Here is an 18,369-nt window from a genome sequence, read left to right on the forward strand (position 1 = left end):
ATTTTGTGAATTTTGGCAGCCCCCTGTATAGCTGCTTTTCTTTTAGGACGTGATGATACAATATGAACATTCTTAGTGTCTGGTACACCTTGCTTCTCATCATCGCTTGGGACTGACAAAAGAGGAATTATAGAACTAGAGTGCCGTTTTAATATTTCTCCAGTTTTCCCTTTAAAGACTTTCACAGCCGTAACTTCATTGTTTATATTTTTTACAATTTCCTTAATGCGTCCCATTGGATAATTACAGGGTTTAGCTAAGGGTTCCTTCAAAAGTACTATATCTCCAACTTTAAGTTCTTTATGTTGAACGGGCTTGTATCGGTCTTTTTTATTTACGGCTTGATATATCAGATTCCCAACAAATTCTTCATTGTATATTTTAATAAGATTATGTCGTACATTTTGCAGTTTCAGTAATGATGAAGGAATCTGATCTGCATTGAATTCTGGATCGGCATCTGTTGGGCCTTGTAGTTGAGGGATTATATTGATGGAAACCAATTCTCTGCCATGAATCAACATCTCTGGGGTAATGATTTCTGGAATGCTCTCTCCTGAAGAGTCCCTAAGAGACTCTTTAAATGAAATTGGCCTTCTGTTCACCAAATGTTTAGTTTTGTGAACAATAAAATCAAAATCCCGAAGGGGAAGAATATTATTGCGCATTGCTCCAAATAATAAGCGCTTGGTTAGTTTCACACAAGACTCTACTAACGAGCCGAGTTGATTACATCCTTTGTAATATTGCTCAAATTTAAAGGATTTAATTCCATGTTCCTGTAAATATGCATTTGTCTCGTAATCGCTCAAGAAACTAGAGATCTGATTTGCACCAGCAACGAATTGCGATCCCAAATCAGACAGACATAAGGAAGGAATACCAAATTCATATGTATGAAGTTGTAATGCTCTAATAAATTCCTCTGAAGTTAAATCCATACAAATTTTCAAGTTAATAGCCCGGGACCACAGACACGTAATACATAACAGCCATACCTTGACAGTATTTCCTTGATCATTCTTTATTTTAAATGGACCCATATGATCAATGAAAATCTGTCTGTACGGTATGTTTTCAGGATTAATCCTGAACTCTGGGTAATGACTTTGATTTAATTTGATTACCCTCTCATTTAATCTCTTACAAGTAATGCAGTTTGACAGAACTTTCTTCACAGCCGAGTATATATGGGTAATCCAAAAGTTTCTTCTAAGTTCCGCCAACAAAGGATAACAACCAGCATGTGAGAGCTTCACGTGCAATTCCCTTATAATCAGAGGAACCAACATACTGTCCTTCGATAGTAGTAAAGGATAGTTGAATTTGTTAAGATGTTGGACTTCCTTCAATCTTCGGCATTTACTTTTTACCCTCACCATGCCATCCGAATCAAGAAACAAGTTCAACTGTGCAACAATGTTAGGCAGATTCTTCAACTGCTTCTGTTTTGAGTGAAAATAATCAAAGACATCTGGGAAGTGAACATGTTGATCCCTGATTATAATCTGCCTACAAGCTTCATCATAAAAGTTAAAACCTTCATCTTCAACTTCAAAATGATCTAGAGCTGGATTTTTACTTTTAAACTTAGATTTCAAAATGCTGCAGAACCTGAGCACCACCGCATGCACTCTCACAGCCTTCTCAAAACTAGAAACCCTGTTAAAAGGGAAAAGATGTTCCGAGCCCACATGAGGTGAACAAGCACTACCACAATTTGTCTCCACTTTCTGCACTCGTTTTGATTCAAATAATCCAGGTATGATGAAAGACAATGTGCTGTCACTACAGATCACATTGCTTTTGCTCTCTGTAATGAACTTAGGACCAGTTATATAGTTAGTTTTTATTAGCTGCCTAAAGGATAAAGGTCTGGTGATGCAGTCTGCTGGATTATCTTCTCCAGATACAAAAGAAAATCTCATACATGAATCCTCACACATCTTATTGATATACTCTAACCTATCGAGTATAAAGGGTTGCTTTTTGTGTAGTTTGTCAAGTTTCAAGGCGTAAGACTGCAGCCAGGTCAGTACCACCAAACTGTCAGAGTAGACCTCGCATCCAACTATCTCAATAGGATCAATGCAACCAAATCCTGAAAGTTCATTCTTCAAATCCTTTACAGTTTCTACAGTTAAAGCAAGAGCTTGTAATTCCAAGCTTGGTATGGATTTTGACTCCAATTGTTTACTCACCAGTTTATTTCTTGCTAAAATAAAGTAGATCTTATTTGTATTTTTGTTATACAGATACACTGCAGCGCCAAACAGAACCTTACTACTATCAGCAAACCCAACCAATTTATATTTGTCAGTACGAGCACCAAAATTCCGTGGAAAATCTACAGAAGGTGCAGAATTGGCCTGCTTGCAGATATTCTTCCATTCATTGATCAAAGGAGCAGTAAGCTTTTCATCCCAATCTAGTTCTGGTCTACGCTGCAATCTGTGTAGAAACAATATGGCTCGATTCAGTATAGGTCCATTGAAATTAAGAAGATCGAACTGTGAAGCTATAGTAGATAAAACTTGTCTTTTTGTTGATGAATTTATATCCAGTTGTATGGGTTTTGTAGACAAGGTATCACTCATTCGATCCCACTCAAGTCCCAGCAGTTTACTTTTTGTCGGAGCCTCTGTTTCCTGAATTTTGTCAATTTTTTTCTGTAATGACATGTCATTTGATAATAACTGCTGAAGTGAAAACTTATAAGGACTGAAAATATCCTCCAACATTGTATACATCCACAACAAACACTCAGACGTTTCTGCCGTATATGCACAGTTGTCCATATAAGACAACTGATAAATGGTTCTCTTGAGTTTCATCAATTGAAAAGAATCATTGGTAGAATCCAGTATCAATATCTTGTATAACCCAAACATTAATAATGCAGGTGAACATTTAAGTCCAAAAGGAAGTCTACTATTCTTATAGCCAATAATTGAAAAATCTCCATCTTCAAGATTTCTAAACCATAAAAAACAAAGGCGATTTTGGTCGACTTCCTCAAGACCTATATTGTTGAATGCCTTCTTTATATCAAAGCAACATAATTTGCTTCCGAACCTCAAATTGATAATGGAAGTGGAGAGTTTCTGATTTAATGTGGGACCTGCATGCATAGTTTGATTGTGATTCATACTTCCTTTGTCACTCAAATTGGATAGGAACACAACCCTACATTTTGTGGTCTCACGATCAGGCTTAAAAATGCCCATAAAAGGCATGAAACTGGACTCTGGATGCTCCTTATTGAATTTATCAAGATTTTCAATTCTCTCAATTATACCAGCATCTGCTTGCTCTTTAAATACCATATTTATCTGCTTCAGTGTATCATCTAAATTTCCTTGAAATTTTCTTTGCAAGCCTGACAGTATTTTCTCTGATATATTGAAGTTATGTCCCAAAAGGTGAGAAACTCTAGGGTTCCAGAGTAATGGCATTACCAGCCTCCCTTCACTATTCCTTGCAGTTTTCTCTAAAACGTAATTGACCAACTGAGTATGGATTTCAACAGTTTCAGAGTATATTGAAGTCTCTCTATCCAATGCTTCGTCACAAACAGAATCAAGTACATCCTTTTCAATATCAACTAACCCACTGACTTCATCATCCTCTCCTTCCAAAACAAATGATTCATTTCTAATCTCGATTTTACCAAAATCTATATTAGAGGTTTGATAAAACTTAGCTTCTTCTGAAGGCAGGTAGTCTGGGGTTCTATTAGTTATCGAAATGTAGGAAGACGAAGAGACTTCAGGGGCATATGGTAAATAAGGCAGATCATGTAAAATAGTCTCGGTTGCTCCCTTTAAAACTACACCATGAGGAGTTCTTGAATATATAGATTTCTCTCCGAATACAATTTCAGTCTCAGGTATGCAATAGCTGGATTTTGATCCCAAAATAAGCTGAATATCAGAAATATCTTCTGAACCATCCAAAAGTCTTGTATCTGCCAATTTATATCCTTTTGACAGAAATCCATTCACAACTCTGTTCAACTTGGGAAGATTCAAAGTAATATTTATATTTGGAAGGCACAATGCATAAATGACTCTTGAATCCCTGTCAAATTTCATTTCCACCTCAACAATTTTGGTGTCATAACTTCTAGGGACATTGATACCATTCACAGTAAGTTTAATCCTCTCTCGTATGACGGGTAGATTCAATTTGCTGGCCAACTCTTCAGATATAAAATTGGATTGACATCCACTGTCTTTCATACAACGCACATTGGATCCACTTATGTTACACGTGAAGGTTGGAAGAATCGTATCTCCCTCACTTGAGTTATTCAAAGCCTCTGTAATAGTAGTAATGTTATTCTGGGATCTTTCCATAGGATTTTTAGCCTTTGGGTCTTTCTTGTCCTTGTTTTTTTCATGGAACTTTTTCTTGTTAAGGTCCAGATTCTTCTTACCCATGTCATTGGATTGATTTTCCCCTGGATGAGTGCACAAGTAATTCCAATGAAAACCTTTGCAATTTGCACACCGATATCTAAATTTGTATCTGCACTTTTCAGTAGAATGTGATGTCAGGCCACATCTAGTACATCCATCGATACTCTTCAATTTCTCGACTTTGGAAACAGGAGAAGTAAAGTTCGTACAATCTCTGATGTTATGGCTAGCCTTTTCTTGGACTGTGCTACACAAGGAGCATGGATAACATTTTGCAGTAGCTCCACTAGTTCCCTCTGGTGTGAAGTTCACATTTATTGCCATATCCACAGAATGATCTGTTACTTTCACTTTCTTCTTATGGTGACTGTATCTTGTGCAGGCAGTGAAGAAATTATCACTAATCTCTTCAATTGAAGGCCATGTATGGTTAGTAATATTTATCAGTAAATCCCTGAACTTTTCATTCAGACCTGTCCACACAAAGTATTGCAAAATATAATCAATAGTAACATTCAACTTACGGACATTCTCTATTATACCTTTAACTTTGGATACATATTCAAATGGGTCATCACATTTGTCCAAGTTTAGCTCAGATAGCTGCTTGATGGTGCTGAATTTCTGAACGTCTGGAGAAGCAAGTGCCTTTTCTAAGAGCTCCTTTGCTTTACTATATCCTTGGTTATGAGACTCCAAGGAATCTATCAAAACCAAGGCTCTTCCAGTTATCTGCTGCTTTAGGAGTAAAAGCTTTTCGTAGTCAGAGTATTCATACCTGTTGATAACTGCCTCAAACTGAGATAGAAATTTAGTTAGGTCTTCGTTCTCTTGACCAGAGTATCGAGGTAAAGGAGCCGTTGGTCTCTTCAAAAGGGGAAGAGCTGGAGTTAGGGGTGATGGTGTAGTCGGTACAGGCAATTGGAGCTTAAATAAAGACGAACGTAGTTTGTCTTGATAATTTTCAGAGGCCTCCAATTCTTCCATTAGTTCACTTTCGTTTTCTTCAGAACTCCATTTAATACCCTGTATTTGAAGATCCAAATCCTTCAAACGTGCCATGTTGTCAGTCAACTTAGACTCAAGTGCTAGCTTATCTGAAGCTTCAAGTAAGATGAACTGATCACGTTGATTAAACGACTCCGTAACAGACTTTCTTACAAACTTCCGAGAAGTTATTAATCTCTTTAGTTCAGTCATCTTGACTAATATATAAGTAACAATAACAACAGACCAGAGTAAAACAATAACTTGCAGTACTAATACAAGCAGAAGTGTATAAACAGTAATCACAAAAAGTAACTTAAAGTAATTTTTATGTAAATTATCGCCATGGACCCTAAACCTACCTCCGGGAAACACAGCCACCCACTCAACTTCCAGATCCTGTCACGGTCGCCATGTATAAAAATTAGGTTTTTATACAGATTTAATGATAAGGTAACTCATTAAATTTATAAGTTAATATAGGGTATAGTAAATAATAAAGTATAAGTTACAATGAATTTAATTGTAATGTATATACTCGAACCAAAAATAAACTTCTGAATGACAAACAATTGACGTGAACCATAAGGATAGAAAGTGAGTACTTGGGCTGCATCATCCGGAGGCCAATGAAATGAATCCGAAAGTATACACACATCTGAAATAGTGAACAAAAGGAAATCTTAAGATTTCAGGTATGAACAGAATCGGACACAACTACCCCAATGAAATAACAGCCCAAAAATAAACAAGTAAAATGTAAAGTATATTTCTATCCCAGTAAACAAACCGTCAAAATAATAATAAGATCAATCAGAATTCAATACACTTAAATAGTAAATTGATTAATGAAATACAAACAAAGTAACTATAAGTATAAATAAGTATGTAATGTAAGTATAGGTAAGGTACGTATAATTTGGGTAAATATAAGTAATAACACTTATCACACAAGCATCGATTAAAGCTGCAGGAATAAAAATCAAGATCTGGACAGTTTAAAACAAAGAAAAAATAGCTTTTCTCTTACCTTGTTTATAGTGTAATTTAGGAGATAGGTAAGCGGGTTCTCCTTTGGCAGGTCCGGGTCCAATGGTATTTTGAAAGAATTATTCCATATTTGTGCGACACATGATCGTGATGCAAATAATAAGATCCATAGTTCACTAAATAACTTCAAAGATTAATCCACTGTAAGTATGACTGGAACTTCTACAGTCGACTGCTGCTGTTCAAGTTCTTGACAGATACTCTTCTTGACAGGTACTATCCGGTTCTCCGTCACTCAGTAAACCAAGAAAACATTTTCCGCATTAAAATTGGTGGTTTGTTTACGGCAGTAACCATTTAAAAGAATTAGGCGAGAAAAGCTATTTATAAAATTTACGTCAACTTTAGAATTGACTAATTAAGTAATTACAGAGGTAAAGTACTTTAATACTGATGCCGTAGTGATAATGTATATTTTTTTTCTTTAATATCTAGTAAAATTAAAAGAAAAATACATATTTTTCTACAATATATGTGTGTGTGTGTGTGTGTACAGTATATACATATGTATATATATACATATATATATATATATATATATATATATATATATATATATATATATATATATATATATATATATATATATATATATATATATATGTATATATATATGTGTGTGTGTGTGTGTGTATATATATATATATATATATATATATATATATATATATATATATATATACATATATATATATATATATATATATATATATATATATATATATATATATATATATATATATATATATACATAAATTTTCACTTGTTCTAATGATCGCTCATGAAGTACTGCTTAACCCTCGGCAAGTAATGCAATGTTGCTCTATCAATATGATGCATTGTTAGAATTTGTGGAATTATCCACTGTGATGGAAATATACGATCACCAGTAGGCTTTTCATAGCCATAGATCAGACTTCACACACGTGACTTATAACCAAGTACAGTGATCATTAACCTTACTGTATAAAACACTCATCTCATACAAGGATTAGGACATTCTTCCCCCCACCCACCCCCCTCCTCACTCTAGGAGGGGCTGCGCACTCGCCCTTTCTAGTTTATGAAATACTGAAGACATTCCTACCAGGAATAAGGAATGTCATGTACTAGACAGAAATCCAACTTAAAATATATATATATGAAAATCTCTTCCACAATAACTGAAAAAGATTGAAATATCGTATGTAAAAATATACTCAATATACTATATATAAAATAATTCCCATTATTTCTTCATATGAGCTCTGCAACTAAAATACAGAATACCTAAAGTGAAAAAAAATCATATCAACATCAGTATTGCACAACCTCATCAATAACATCCCTCTGGTTGTGTCAATGCGCCCTTTGGGCGGGACAGGGGTGGGGATAGACATTCCTTCATCCCTCAATTTTACTTGTCCTGGTTTATGGCACAATTTGGCAACATAACTCACCACCACCATTTCAACAATTAAAAATCACTACTACACTTGCACTTGTAACTATCAAATCGGTGGCCATTAGCCGTTCTCCCGAGAAAATCCTTCAGCTTCCAGCCCTTCTCTTATAACTATAATTATAACGTATTCACATCTACATATTATCTAACACATCCTTTCCTTGAGGCTGAACTTTAATCCCGTAGCCACTTGCCCTTCGGGAAACACCCTTTCCCTAGCAACCAGGAATCATATAAATAAATATATAACACAGCATCCACCTGACGGATCATAACTGACATATTTAACCTCTCTCTTTTTGTTTTTAGATTCATTCAATAGTATGTCATATGTATTGCTACACTCAGCAAAATTATCTCTACACTCTACATATACATTAAGCACCAACATAAGAAAACATTGTTATCATCAAGTTTATTTAGAACACGTCAAAAGAAGCAATGAGGTCTGTTCAAGATACAACAACAACAACTAAACCAAGGAAAATTTCCTACTCATCAACTCGAGGAATGTCGCGTATGCAGGGGTAAGGAGGTACACTCTGATATACACTTTTGAAAACTACATCTTCCAGCACCCCATGTATGTTTGCCTGATGATGTTCAGAAACTGTGCCATTAATAATGCATTAGATAAATATTGTGTTAGATTTAACCACCTTTATTCAGTATGGACCCAAATACGCTGGCCTAGTTTGTGTTTTGTAGATTATAATCGTTTCAAATACATAGGATCACCCACAAATACTTTTACCGGCGTAGTTATAAAACGACCATCATACTTTGAGCAGTGTTTTTCATTAGCTCTATTCAAAAACCTTTTAGTGGTGTTCGTTACTCTCCACAAGTGATTTAGTAACTGTTTCGAATTAATTAGGGCCGTATTTGGTAACACAGGATCCTGTCCATACACTAAAAAGAAAGCCATGTCCCTAAGTAAGGCATTGTAAGCAATTTTCAAAGCTAGCTCAGCCGTAGGAAGCATGGCATGCCAATGAAGGGGGACATCAGCCACATAGTAACATGAAATTCGCAACAATTCACTGTTATACAATTCCACCAAACCATTAGCTGAAGGCCTCTATGCAGTCAGGGAAAAGTGTTCAATTTTCATCAAGTCCTTGACCGATTTCATCACCTTATTTATAACCTCGAGACAATTATCACTCATCAAAATTTCCGGTTAACCAAACCAAGTAATGAAAAAGCACAGCACTTGGGCTAATGAATTTGCGGATTTATCCAACATTGCGTAGGTATGATGTAACGAGTAAATGTATCCACAGATACACATATATACTTATGATGTGTTATACTAGGAGGAAATGGTCCTACCACATCCATATGCAACATATTAAATTTAATAGGAATCACATTCAATTTTCTGGCTTCCAGTAAACTGTTTTTATGTTCTTTGAAACAGTTAAAAGCAAGACAGCGTTTTATAGTTTTCTATAGATTTTTTCATTCCTAACCTAAAAAAGGATTCTCGTGCTTTCCTTAATGTTCTATCAGCCCCTAAACACCCTGCATACGGACATGCATGTGCAATGTTAATAGCTCGGTTGATTAAAGAGGGAAGAAGAACTACCCGTGCACAAAAATTCCCTTTCCTTTTCTCATAAACACGACATAAGATATCATTCTCTATAAAAAAAAATTCTCACAAGGCACATCCGATTCATCTTTAATCCCTGCTCGCACTCTTTCCATTCATTCATATTTTCTCTGTCCCTTTCGGACTTCCTTTATGTCCCAGCCTCCCAAGTCAATCACACCTGCTTGATCAGGGCATTCATTCCGGGCACCAATGGTCCTGTCCTTGGCCACCCACATACATTCATCTACACCGTTTGCATCTCTCTCTCTCTCTCTCTCTCTCTCTCTCTCTCTCTCTCTCTCTCTCTCTCATCTCATTTTCTGATTGCTACTTGCATGAATTCACATCCCGTTTTTTTATTTTGATAGGGGCCTTCAATATTTTGGTTTTGTTTTTCGTTCCGCTTGTGTGCCCTAGTTGTTACTCGTATTACTGCACCTCTATAGAGGGCATCAACTACTACCTTGTTAGCTTCACATTCTATGTGGTCAAACGCCTTTATATTATACTCTAACAATCTTCCAATCCTTCTCACTTGTCCAGATGTCAAGTCACCCTTGGGTCTCTAAAACCCTAAGAATAGCTAATGCTTCGCGATCGAAAGTACTATAATTCTTTTCTGACACTTTTAATGCCCTGGAAGCAAAACAAAAGGGTCACTCTCTACCTTTATCATCTGGTTGAAAAATTACACCACCAATAGCTAAGCTACTCGCATCTGTTGTCACTGAAAAGGGGCGATCAAATCTAGGATACGCTAGTAAGCCATTGCTAGTTAAGGACGCTTTCAAGTGGATAATGGCCCTTTCTTCTTCCACTTCGCAAGTTATTATTTTTTGTTTCTTTAAAGCATCCAGTAGTCTTGTTATCTCTCGAAAACCTTTTATGAATTTACGGTAATGCCCAGCGAGCCCAAGGAACCCAGCTACTTCCTTAGGGGTACGTTGCTTGGAAAAAAATCTCCAAAACTTCTACTTTACTGGGGTAGGATGGGAAACCTTCTGGAGTTATTGTATGACCTAAAAAACCGACCGGTTTACAGAAAAATTTGCACTTTGACCCACTCATTTTCATACCATTACGTCGCAATGGCTCCTAACTTCAAAAATATTATTATTATATTCTTTGGATGTTTTTCCTATAATTAGGATATTGTCTAAATAAACAAGAAGTTCATGGCCAATTAAGGGAGACAAAATCGCTATTATTACTAGAGAAAAAGGACTTGGAATCTTTTTAACACCGAAAGGAAGAAAATTAAACTGAAATAGTTGATCGCGGGCTATAAATGCTGTTTTACATTTACTCTCTTCTTGAATGGGTATTTGATAGATCCAGATTTTAAATCGCTAGTTGTAAAATATTTACTACCCCGTACCTTCACAATAATTGTTTGATTGAGGGCAATGGAAATGCGTTATCCTAAGTGACTGCATCCAATGCACAATATAACCAAGCCATCCTTTTTCCAAACAACTACAGTTGGAGATGCCCAGAGAGATTCGCTCTCCTCACTTATCACTTGATCCCTTAATTTACTAATTTCCCTTTCTATCTCTCACTGGAAATGAATGTGTAACTCATGAGGCCTTGACCTGATTGGCTCCACCTGCCCAGTTTCAATTCTAATGAGAAATTAATCAATCCTTTAGGGTGGCTCGTCTCCAATTGCAATAACTTGCATAATCAAGTTGTGAGTGGATTCATCTGTGCGGGCTGGAGTTGTGGCTCCAAAAATTCTACTATTAACCCTTTCACATAACTCCAATTCACACACCGAATCACTTCCTAACAAAACTCTCTTACTTGACAAATTACCTATCGCTATATCAGCTCTGTTCTCTTTTATTTCTGATAAGCCCTCTAAGACGTGTGCCCTTTTATCATGGGGTTTAACTACAACCTTGGTTCCCTCCGGGATAGGCTGACACTGAGTCACTGATATGCTCCCTGGAGGAAATACTTCCCCTCTTTCAGGTAGAGCTATTACCTTACTTAATTGTCTCTCCTTTTCCACAAAAGCACTTACTCTCTCATGACCTTCTATTGGCAAAATGCATCCTCCTGCTTTTGCTGTTATTCTATCTTTTTACCCGAAAATGTATATTTGATAACTCATTATAAAATCCAACCCCAGTATAGTCTTGATTCCTGGAATTCCCAAGTTGGGCAAGACAAAAAAGATAAGGTCTAATTTCACAGATCCAACCTTAAAGTTGACGTACAGTTTATTTACTCCTGGAGTGTTAAGGATGATGGATGCCGCTGACTGTAGTGGCTTTGAGGAGATTCCTTCTTTAATAAGTAAAAGCTGGCTCCTGTGTCAATCAGCGCTCGAATGATCTTATATGGTAGGTCAATCCTGACTGCTAACATTCCAAGCTACCCATTAGGATATGTGGGGCATGTGCCAATGACCTCGCTTGCAATACCGCTCCCCCCTACTCCTGTCCCTAGTGCTGCTGGGGTGAGGTCCGTGGTACCGATGGGGGCACTACTGCTTGCTCGACTGCTTCTGTTGTCATGGGGGAGGGGGCATCGATTTCCATTGTTTCCGCCTTCCTCTGTTTCCTTTTCCTCGGATGTTAGGCATGGGGTTGTGTTTGTGTGCCACAGCCTACCCAGCCTCAGTGTTTTTTGCTGGGCACTCTCGAGATAGATGACCATAGGCCTGACAAGTGTAACGGCGCCGGGATCCTTGGGTTGGGGACTTCACGTGTCAGTGCCCATATCCCCCACATGGCAAGCATCTGAAGATTCTTCTCCCACGCTGACTACATTCTACTTTCTCTCGCTTTGGGGGTTGGTGAGTTATTCTCAGTATTTTTCCTTTTTTTCAAACTGTCTAGAATGTTTTGTATCACCATCATTATAGCAAACGAATCACAATTTCAAAAAATGAGAGTTGCAAAACAGAACTGTCTCGCCCTTTCAAATTTTGTTCTTTTAATTCTCTTTCATGTCCTCTTTTCTTGCATCGGGAAAGTCGTATTTCTCAATTAAACGTTGTTTTACATCTGTATAACTTCTTAAACTTTCTTGTGGTCAATGCAATACCTCTACTGCCTGACATCTTTCAGCAACCTAATTACTTGAATTGCATTTTCTCTTCCCTATCACCCATATGTGGCTACTACAAAGTCTCTCAAAAACACTTCCATCAATTGAAATTTTTAGTTAGGCCGCTCATCATCAAAAAGCCTAACACTTGCCTGGAGTTCTGGCAATTTTCGAACTATGACGTTTTGCGTATCTTCACTTGGCTGTGCATGTGTACTTTCACTTGGTTGCGTTTGAACTTCGTTCATGTACGTCGGATTTGCTATGGTTACACGCCGCTCCTCTTCTTGTTCAACTAAGAATCTGTTCATCAACTCGGCTAGGTTATCTACCCTATTTTCTACGGCCTCCGTTTGTTGTTTTCGCCCATATTCTTCGTCGAAAATACTATAATCAACTACTCATTTGTTTTCATCTCCCGCAGCAGCAGTGTCTGCTATGTTGGTTCCTGTTTAGATAGGCATCTCAGGCTTTTCTTTTTACCGGTTTCAGGAACAACTTTACTCAGAGCATACAAAAACAGACGAATTTATACACTTGACACCGAATATGTCTCATATCAACGGATAATGATATATCAGGATATGGGTTTTTACACAGCCCAATACTTTCAAACGAGTACCTTGTTCCAATGATCGCTCCGATGGTACTGCTTAACCCTCAACAAATGATGCAATGTTGCTCTGTCAATATGCTGAATTGTTAGATTTTAAGGAACTATCTAATGTGATGGAAATATACTGTCACCGAATATATATATATATATATATATATATATATATATATATATATATATATATATATACATTTATATATATACATATATATATATATATATATATATATATATATGTATATATATATATATATATATATATATATATATATATATATATATACATATATATATATATATATATATATATATATATATATATATATGTATATATATATATATATATATATACATATATATATATATGTATATATATATATATATATATATATATATATATATATATATATATATATATATATATATATATATATATATATATATATATATGTGTGTTTGTGTGTATATACAATACACACACACACACACACACACATATATATATATATATATATATATATATATATATATATATATATATATATATATATATATTCATATATATACATATTAATATTTATATATATATATATATATATAATTATATATATATATATATATATATATATATATATATATATATATATATATATATATATATATATATATACATTAAGGGGTTGGTTGCCTGACGAACCCTCTCCAATGGTTTCGATCATAGGTATCCTCTTCCGCCAAACTTCTTCTCTCCATATCACCCTTTACCATAACAAGCCATCTAATTCTCTGACTCCCTCTTGATCTTCTCTTCCTTACAGGTTCCTCCAAAGCCCTCCTCACTCCCTCACTACCATCCATCTTTAACATTTGGCAACGCTATGTCAATCTTATCATCTCTGCAATATTCAATACACTAGTCATTCTTGTTATTTCACCATTTTCTAATCTTTCAAGCCATTATATTGCCATAATCGACCTTGGATTTCTTATCTCTGTTCTTTCAAGCTTTTCTTCATCTTTTCATTTATTTATAGCCCAAGTTCCTGATTTATACATTAAGACTGGTCTTATTATTGTGTTATAGATCCTTACTCTTACCTTAATTAGCGTTTTCCTATCACATACCATTCCTGCTACCTCCCTCCACTTTCCCTTTTCTTCCTTTATCATATTCTCAGTTTCAGCCTCGCTTCCTCCCTCCTGATTTATAGTAGATATGAAGTATGGTTATCATGTCCCTACCTTCCTTACTTTTAACTATAACTTCAGTCTTACCCATATCCACCCTAAAACAACCTCTTTCCCCACTCTAACTCCCTTTTCTGTAATTTTTCGGATCACCTGAAGATAAGCGACCCCAAATAGTTCTCCTGAAGATAAAGGACCCAACTACACTCACCTGAAGAAGAGAGACCCTGTTTTTCTTCACCTGAATATAAGCGACCCTTGCTTATTGCTGTTTCCAATCTTCAGGTGATCTATTTTGGCTTATAATACTGTAGAAAAAAACAAAAATGATATATATTCATTAAAACTACTTTACAAACATCTTTTAAAAAAAAAACAAATTTATACAAATAATCCATATTCAATTAAAAGCGTATTATCTTACAATTATGCCATTACCTTCAGGTCTAACGGGGTTTGCCTCAAAATACTTCATAAAGATTTCTCTAAAAAAAACTGTAAATATCAATCATATTTTTTTCTGAAATGTTTAGAATATTATCCTGAATCCGCTTATGTAGTGGAAGTGTAGATTTAGCAAAAAATGAGTCCTTACAAATAGAAACTTTGCTTTTAAATTTAGTATACTTTTTAAATTGGAATTTCTACACATAATTGTCTTATATAGAAGAAAGTTTAGTTCAGTTCATTGAATTTCGCCACTGAATGCACTTAATTTCTCTCCTCAAAAGATTCTTGCTCTTTAACCAGTTGATAGCAGGAAGAGAATCATCCTTTAAAAGTGGCTGCACAACTTGTTCATATGCTGCACGATCCGTGAGGGATTCTTTACCACTTGGTTTTATGTTGAAGAGTAAAAGCATTTTGTCTCTCAGTCATTGAAGAATTTTTTTTTTTTCAAATACCGTCAATTCAAAAAAATCTATTTGCTACCTTATAAATTAGTTTGTTAGCACTTTTATTGGTTAGTCTCACTCGTGTAGTTACACTAATAATAATTAACTTATAAACTGGTTAGTTAGCCTGTTAGTCCCATTTTTAAATTTAAATTCCTCACCTGAAGAAGAAAGACCCCAATTTTTTCCACCTGAAGATAAGCGACCCAGCGAGTGTTGGGGTCCCCAATTTTCAGGTGATCTAATTTTTCTTCATTTTCAGAAGCAATCACCAAATCATCTGCATATAGCAACTCTTCATTTCTGATCCTTCCACTTAACCCCCCCCCCAAAAAAAAAAAAAAATAATAAGAACGGGATTAATGCTTAAGATTCCTGTTTCTTCAACATCTGTGATTACTTTTTTCCATTTTCTTTTGTAGATCATCTCCACCACTCTAACCAGCTCCTCTGGGATTTTCCTCTTCCTCAAGCACCAACACATCCCTTCTATTGATAGTCGGTCATAAGACTTCTTGAATCTACAATAGAAGTGGTAACTTGCAAAAGTGCCAGGGATTAGAATTTTTGGGGGGATCTTTTCCTCATCTTCATCTTTTCCCGAAAAAAAAAATAGATTTACTCTCAACCTGATTTAAAAAGATAAGGTTGCTTTTATTAAGGGTTTGTATTTACCAAAATTATCAAATTCAAATTAATTGAGCCAAACTCACAGTAAACATATGAATCCATACACATAGGGTTAAAATTATTATAGCTTCAGGAAAAGAGACCTGGAAACAATTACAAAAATAGAAAAGTGAATATCTATCAAAAGAAATATAAAAAGAACAAAATCATACAAAATTTCTTCTAAAATCACAAAATATCGAACGGAAATGAATGAAGATCGGAATAAGTGACAGTCACGTATCATTCATAAGTAGAACTCATTCATGTGGATGTAGCGTTTGATGTCTTAATCATTCCCGGGTCTTCCAATTAAACTCAATTACTTCCGTCCGTCCTATTGGCAAAATCCACGGAATGCAGATTTCGGATAGCCTCTCTCTGCACTCTATCACTAAAGCACCGCTCATTTGATTGCTTCACTGGGACACAGTTTATATACCGTTTGCATCGGAGAGAGAGAGAGAGAGAGAGAGAGAGAGAGAGAGAGAGAGAGAGAGAGAGACTGGAAGTCACTGAATTTGTTATGGAAACAACTGATCTTGAGTTTGATTCATCATGAAATATACTGCAACATTTTAGTTAAATTTTTTAACATAATGCATCAGTATGAAAATTATGGAATAATCTCGCACATATGACTAATCGAATGATTTGCAGTGAGCGTTGGTATACCAATTGTTATTTGAGATGAATTACTTTACTTCGAAGAATAATATTTATGAAATATATATCACTTATATACTAAAGTCAATAATGCTGTTCGACAACAATCTCCCAAAACGAAAATTTTTTATATTCTATAGTTCGTATAAATTAACACTTTGTAATTTAACAATGAAAAATTTATATATATATATATATATATATATATATATATATATATATATATATATATATATATACATATATATATATATATATATATATATGTATATATATATATATATATATATATATATATATATATATATAATATATATAAATAGAGAGAGAGCCTTACCTTATTGCCTTATTTTTTGTTTAGGTTCCCCCATGTCCCTCAGTGTGAGGCACCTCGTATATCCCACAGAGAGTTGCTAATGCATCTTCCGGTGTATTTTGCATCTTCCAGTCTTGGATGGTCTGGGATGCATCTTAGGTATTTATCGAGCTTATTCTTAAACACATCTACGCTCACTCCTGGTATGTTTCTTAGATGAGCTGGCAGCACATTAAATAGTCGCTGCATTATCGATGCTGGTTCGTAGTGGATTAATGTCCTGTGCGTCTTCCTTAGTTTACCTGGTATATTTTTTGGCATTATTAATCTACCTCTGCTTGCTCTTTCTGATATTTTTAGCTCCATGATGTTTTCAGTAATTCCTTCTATTTGCTTCCATGCTTGTATGATCATGTAGCATTCTCTTCTCCTTTCTAAACTGTATAGTTTTAAAATTGCAGTCTTTCCCAGTATTCAAGGTCCTTAACTTCTATTATTCTACCAGTAAAGGACCTTTGTACACTCTCTATTTGCGCGATATCCTTTTGGTAGTGTGGGTACCATATCACATTGCAGTACTCGAGTGTACTCCGTACATAAGTTTTGTAAAGCATAATCATGTGTTCAGCTTTTCTTGTTTTAAAGTGTCTGAATAACATTTCCATTTTTGCTTTACATTTAGCCAACAGTTTTGCTATTTGGTCGTTGCATAGTATATTCCTATTTAGCATTACACCAAGGTCTTTAATTACTTCCTTGTTTGTGATTGTCTCATTATTCGGTCCCTTGTATGCATATACCATTCCTTCTCTGTTTCCATAGTTTATTGATTCAAATTTATCGGAGTTAAATACCATCCTATTTATCTCCGCCCATTCATATATTTTGTTTAGATCTCTTTGTAGTGAGTTCCTATCTTCATCACAAGTAATTTCTCTACTTATTCTTGTGTCATCGGCGAAACTTCTCACTACGGAGTTTTCAACATCACAGTCTATGTCTGAGATCATAATAACAAACAGCAGTGCAGCTAATACCGTACCTTGTGGCACGCCAGATATTACCTGAGCTTCATCTTATTTCTCGTCATTTGCAACAACTATCTGTTTTCTGTTTTGCAGGAATTCTTTTACCCATTTTCCTATCTTTCCCACAATATTATGCTTTCTCATTTTCTTCTCTAATATATTATGGTCTACCTTGTAAAAGGCTTTTGCAAAATCTAGATAGATCACATCTGTGTCTTTTTCATCTATCATATTTTTGTATATGTTTTCATAGTGTGCTATCAGTTGGGTCTGTGTACTTTTTCCAGGCACAAAACCGTGTTGACCCATATTAAACAAATTATTTTTAACCAAATGGTTCATTATTTTTTCTTTTTATTACCCTTTCATACACTTTCATAATATGTGATGTTAGACTAACAGGTCTATAATTGCTTGCCTCTAGTCTT

At 35.2% G+C, this 18,369-nt stretch overlaps 1 protein-coding gene and 1 long non-coding RNA gene across 2 annotated transcripts in view; both read right to left on the reverse strand.

Annotated features, from left to right (window-relative positions):
* LOC137628640 (uncharacterized) overlaps positions 1 to 5,621 on the reverse strand; it is a 5,640-nt gene extending 19 nt beyond the window's left edge. The window contains exon 1 of the mRNA XM_068359793.1: positions 1 to 5,621. This exon is cut by the window's left edge and continues 19 nt beyond it. Coding sequence (XP_068215894.1) covers positions 1 to 5,621 — 5,621 coding nt within the window.
* A 293-nt stretch (positions 5,622 to 5,914) lies between these two features.
* On the reverse strand, positions 5,915 to 6,854 carry LOC137628435 (uncharacterized). The gene is made up of 2 exons (XR_011041366.1): positions 6,439 to 6,854; positions 5,915 to 6,066 (listed from the first exon to the last, which is right to left on the reverse strand). It is a non-coding gene; the product is annotated as an uncharacterized lncRNA (long non-coding RNA).
* Positions 6,855 to 18,369: the final 11,515 nt, after the last annotated feature.

The sequence above is a fragment of the Palaemon carinicauda genome, chromosome 36 (assembly GCF_036898095.1).
Source record: "Palaemon carinicauda isolate YSFRI2023 chromosome 36, ASM3689809v2, whole genome shotgun sequence".
NCBI lineage: Eukaryota > Metazoa > Arthropoda > Malacostraca > Decapoda > Palaemonidae > Palaemon > Palaemon carinicauda.